General features: G+C 54.5%; 1 protein-coding gene across 1 annotated transcript in view; it reads right to left on the reverse strand.

Annotated features, from left to right (window-relative positions):
* The window catches only part of WDFY1 (WD repeat and FYVE domain containing 1), a 27231-nt gene extending 26902 nt beyond the window's left edge, over positions 1-329 (reverse strand). Inside the window, exon 1 of the mRNA XM_085298575.1 lies at positions 1-329. This exon is cut by the window's left edge and continues 4 nt beyond it. Within this exon, the coding sequence (XP_085154701.1) occupies positions 1-111 (111 nt within the window). The 5' untranslated portion in view covers positions 112-329.
* Between the last annotated feature and the right edge of the window lie 3483 nt (positions 330-3812).

The following is a 3812-nucleotide window of genomic DNA, read 5'->3' on the forward strand; positions in this document are numbered from 1 at the left end:
GTCCTCCTTGGGGATGAGGAGCGCGGCGCTCACCACGTCCTGGTGCCCCTCGACCTTGCTGAGCAGCACGGGCCGGCTGCTCTGCGGCCGCGAGTGGATCTCCGCCGCCATCTTGCCTTGCCGCGCGGCCCGGCCCGGCCCGGCCCGGCCCGGCGCCTCTCAGCTGACGGGGCCGCCGCCGCCGCCGCGGGGAAAGCGCCGGGCGCCCGCCCGTAACGCTACGTGTAGCGGCGCCGCCCAGCCGCCCTGCGCAGCCCGTAGTGCCTGGAATAAAGCGCCCCGCGCGGCCCGGCCAGCCGCGCTGTTCCGTGTGTAGCCGCACTGGCGTATTTTCTGGAGTAGAACGGCGGCCGCGCCCGCCGGCCGTATTTCGTAGAAGAGCAGGAAAAGCATATCTAGCCTGGGGCAGAAGGCGGCGTGTGGCGCGGCCCCCGCGGGGTCTCCAGGCAGGATCGGGCCTCCTGCCCGCACCGGTGGCCTGGGGCACGGGGGTGGTCCTGAGCAATGGGGAAACGCGTGCTCCTCGGCTTCGGGTATGCAACCACATCCTCATGGCGACTTCAGCGGCAGAGCTCAGCTCAGGAAAAGCATTACCGTCAAAGGCAGTTATTACCATTATTCTGCAGTCCTCGTGAGCCCGCTCATTGTCCATGTCCCAGCTGGACCGCTGCCATCAGAAGGCAGCAAATAAAAAGATATTCCTGCTGGAATAACTAGTGGAGGAACATGGACTGAGGAAGGATGTGTAGTCACTGGAAATGCAATAGCTAGTTTTCTTTGTCATCGTTTATTTTAAACTACAACCAGCTACAAGCCTTTATCCTTTAAGTTCTTCAGTTGCCCTGGTTGTTTTCCACACGCATTAGGCATGATGACATTCTCCACAAATTCAGCTGATCAGCAGTAGAACATCTGCTCTTCATCTCTCTTCATCTCCAAGCTGGTTTTCAGCAATTGCTGGTGACACCTTTGAGCCCAATCTTGAACCGAAGCCCTTGCTTGCTGGGACCAGCCAAGGGCTGTTGGAGAGATTTCTGGAGTTACACGTCTGCACTAGCTGTTTCTCACAAAGCACATGCAGAGGAGGAAAAGGAGGTATGCAGTTTGTATCTAACTGCTTGGAGGTTAAAGCATGTGGGAGAAGCAGGCTTCATTTCTGCCCCTGCCTGGCAAGACTTTACCAGCATCTTCCACTTGCATATTCTTAGCCAGAGGTTAGGAGGAAGGATGTGGGTGAAGTTCTCAGATACTTTTGCAAAAGCTGTTCCATCTGCACAGAATAATTAGTAAAACAATAATAAACAATATTTCTACAGAGCTGTGCCTCGATATAACCAACACAGATGCTAAACTTACTTGAGAGGAATTTTATCTGCCTTACTGGATTTCCCAGTTGTGTGCCTGCCAGCAAAAGAAACAAAGACTCAGGAAGAATGGGTTCAGCTGGAAGCTTTTAAGAGTTGTGGTTAAATATGGTCTGCTTTGTCTTCAGCTTCAGCTTTTCTGTTTCCTAATCTTTCCTCCATTTTTCTGGACTCTGTCTCTCTCCCACCCTTCTTTCCTCCAGAATTCTGCCAACTCCTTCATTTGACTCTTGCCTGTGTCGCCGTGTTTATCTTTCTCCCCTTGTCTTCCAGCCAACTCCTAACCTTATAGCATGTTTTTTCCCTCTCCATTTCTTGTTTTTAAATTAAAACCTATTTTTCCATCTCCCTGTTTGCACATCTCTCTCGCTGTTCTCCAGTGAAACCAGGCAAGTTAACCCTACACTACCTTGTGTCTCCTATGCCAAGGTCCTGGAGAAGCTCAGCTGCAAGATGAGGTGGTGAGCTAGGGTTTAACAAGACAGTGACTATGTTCACTTCCTCCAGTGTTTGCATAACTCTGTTCTCAGGCTTTAAAAGGAGAGGTCACACAAGGTTGCAGGGAGAAAGCAGGCATTACCAGAAGGAGTGACCCTTGGAGCAAAGCTGCCTGGTGTCTCAAAGGGATGCAGATGCCGAATCCTGTTTGGATCTAGGGGAGTTAAAATATCTGCCTCCTCTGCTGGAGCGCAGCTTCCATGTCTAGAGACTTCACCTTGCTGCACCCTTCAGGGAGCTTTGGGCTTTCTCCTGGTGCTTTACCACTCAATACCTGTTTCAGAAGCTGCGATTCAGTAAATGGCAGAGCCACGAACTCAGCAAACTGCAGCTCAGGAATGTTGGCTGCATATATATGCATTTGTGCGAGAGCAGCTGTAATGCTTGCCAGTTCCTGGCATCAGGATTAGCTTTACCAGAAGCTTCACAGAAAAGCTAAATAGTTTCTCGGGTAACACACTGGTCTGTAATGCTGTGAGAGTCTGGCCTGACTCACTTTTCTAAGAGTGGACTTGGTGTGCAGCAGACTGGCTTGGCCAGCAAAGGAAGGAATATTACTCCAGATAGATCCAGATACTTAGGATAGATTCATTAGATCCAGCCTGACAAACCGGCCCACTACAGACAACAGGCAACACCGACTAAGCAAAATCCATGGCAGAGCCAGCTCTAAACCAGCTTCTAGCTATTGCGTGGCACCCCCAGGCAGAAGCGTTTGCAAAAACAGCCATCCCGAGACTTCGTACGTCGACTGGTGGTTGCGAGTGCCTGCAGGCAGAAAGCCCTCCCGCCTCACCCGAGGCGGACGGAGGCCGGGGCCGCTGCGCCGCGGCCCGCTGGCCCGGACCTCGTGCAGGCGCGGCTTGGCTTACGGCACATCCTTCTCCTTCGGAAGCAGGGACTATGGAAACACCCCACGCTTGCCTCCATGTCTTCTCTGTCCCACCGCTGCCCCACGGATCCCTCAGCCCCAGGGCTAAGCACGCCTTTGAGGAGGGTTGTCCCAGGTAAATAACCCCGGGCTGCGGGACGCCTCGCACTGAAGCAGCGCCGTTTCCGTCTGCCTGTTCGTGACGTTTCCAACGCGGTGTGAAGGCCTGCCCCATAAGCCATATGTCAGCTCTCTCCCTGCAGCCAAAATCCTGCAAACACAGTTTTTGTCACTAGTACACATTCCCCGAGCTGACGGCATTCATACTGCGGGTGCCTTGGTGGCAGCCACCCAGCACCAGCAGCAGGTCTCCTCCTGCGAGCCCCGCTCACCTGAGCGGTCCTCTGCGGGTGAGCTCGAGCTCACGGGGAGGAGAGGCCCCCCCAGGCACGGCTGCGAAAATAACCTCATTTTCTTACCATCCAGCTCCTGTAAAAGCAGAAGCTGAAAGAATAACTGCCAGAGCAGCGGGCTCCCTGCCTGCAGGCAGGCTCGGGCTCCACAGCAGTCAGCAACTCCATTTTAAGCAAAAAGCCCTTTACTGAAGACTTTAAACGTGACCGTATTCGCACTTTGGCCACGAGAGGGTGATGCGATCATACCAGGTTAGCTCGGAGGACCCACGTCGAGGAGCGCGCTGGCCCTTCGCAGGCACCAAGCGACGCGTGGCCTGCAGCAGCGCTGGTGAAACGGGGCCACGCGAAACGCAGCGGCTCCTGTTGAAATACCGCCACGTAGCAGCTGCCAGCAAAGCAGGACGGGCACCACTTTGACCCGTCTACTTTGACCTCGGCTCTTTGAGGACACTAACAGCTTTTGATATAAGAAATATAATTGAGAAAACAGGGCAAAAAATACTCAAATTCTATTATTTGCTTTTTTTGAGGGTGGAAGTGGCTCCCGAAAGGACCAGTGCTGCCCCGGTGCAGCCCGAGCAGCATGCCGCAGCCGGGGACAGGAGCCGCAGCCAGCCGAGGGCCAGAGCGCCCGCTCGGAGCCCGGCAGCGGCACGCGCTGGC

Source organism: Rhea americana, unplaced genomic scaffold (genome assembly GCF_003343005.1).
Source record: "Rhea americana isolate MKP2758 unplaced genomic scaffold, rheAme1 scaffold_14, whole genome shotgun sequence".
NCBI lineage: Eukaryota > Metazoa > Chordata > Aves > Rheiformes > Rheidae > Rhea > Rhea americana.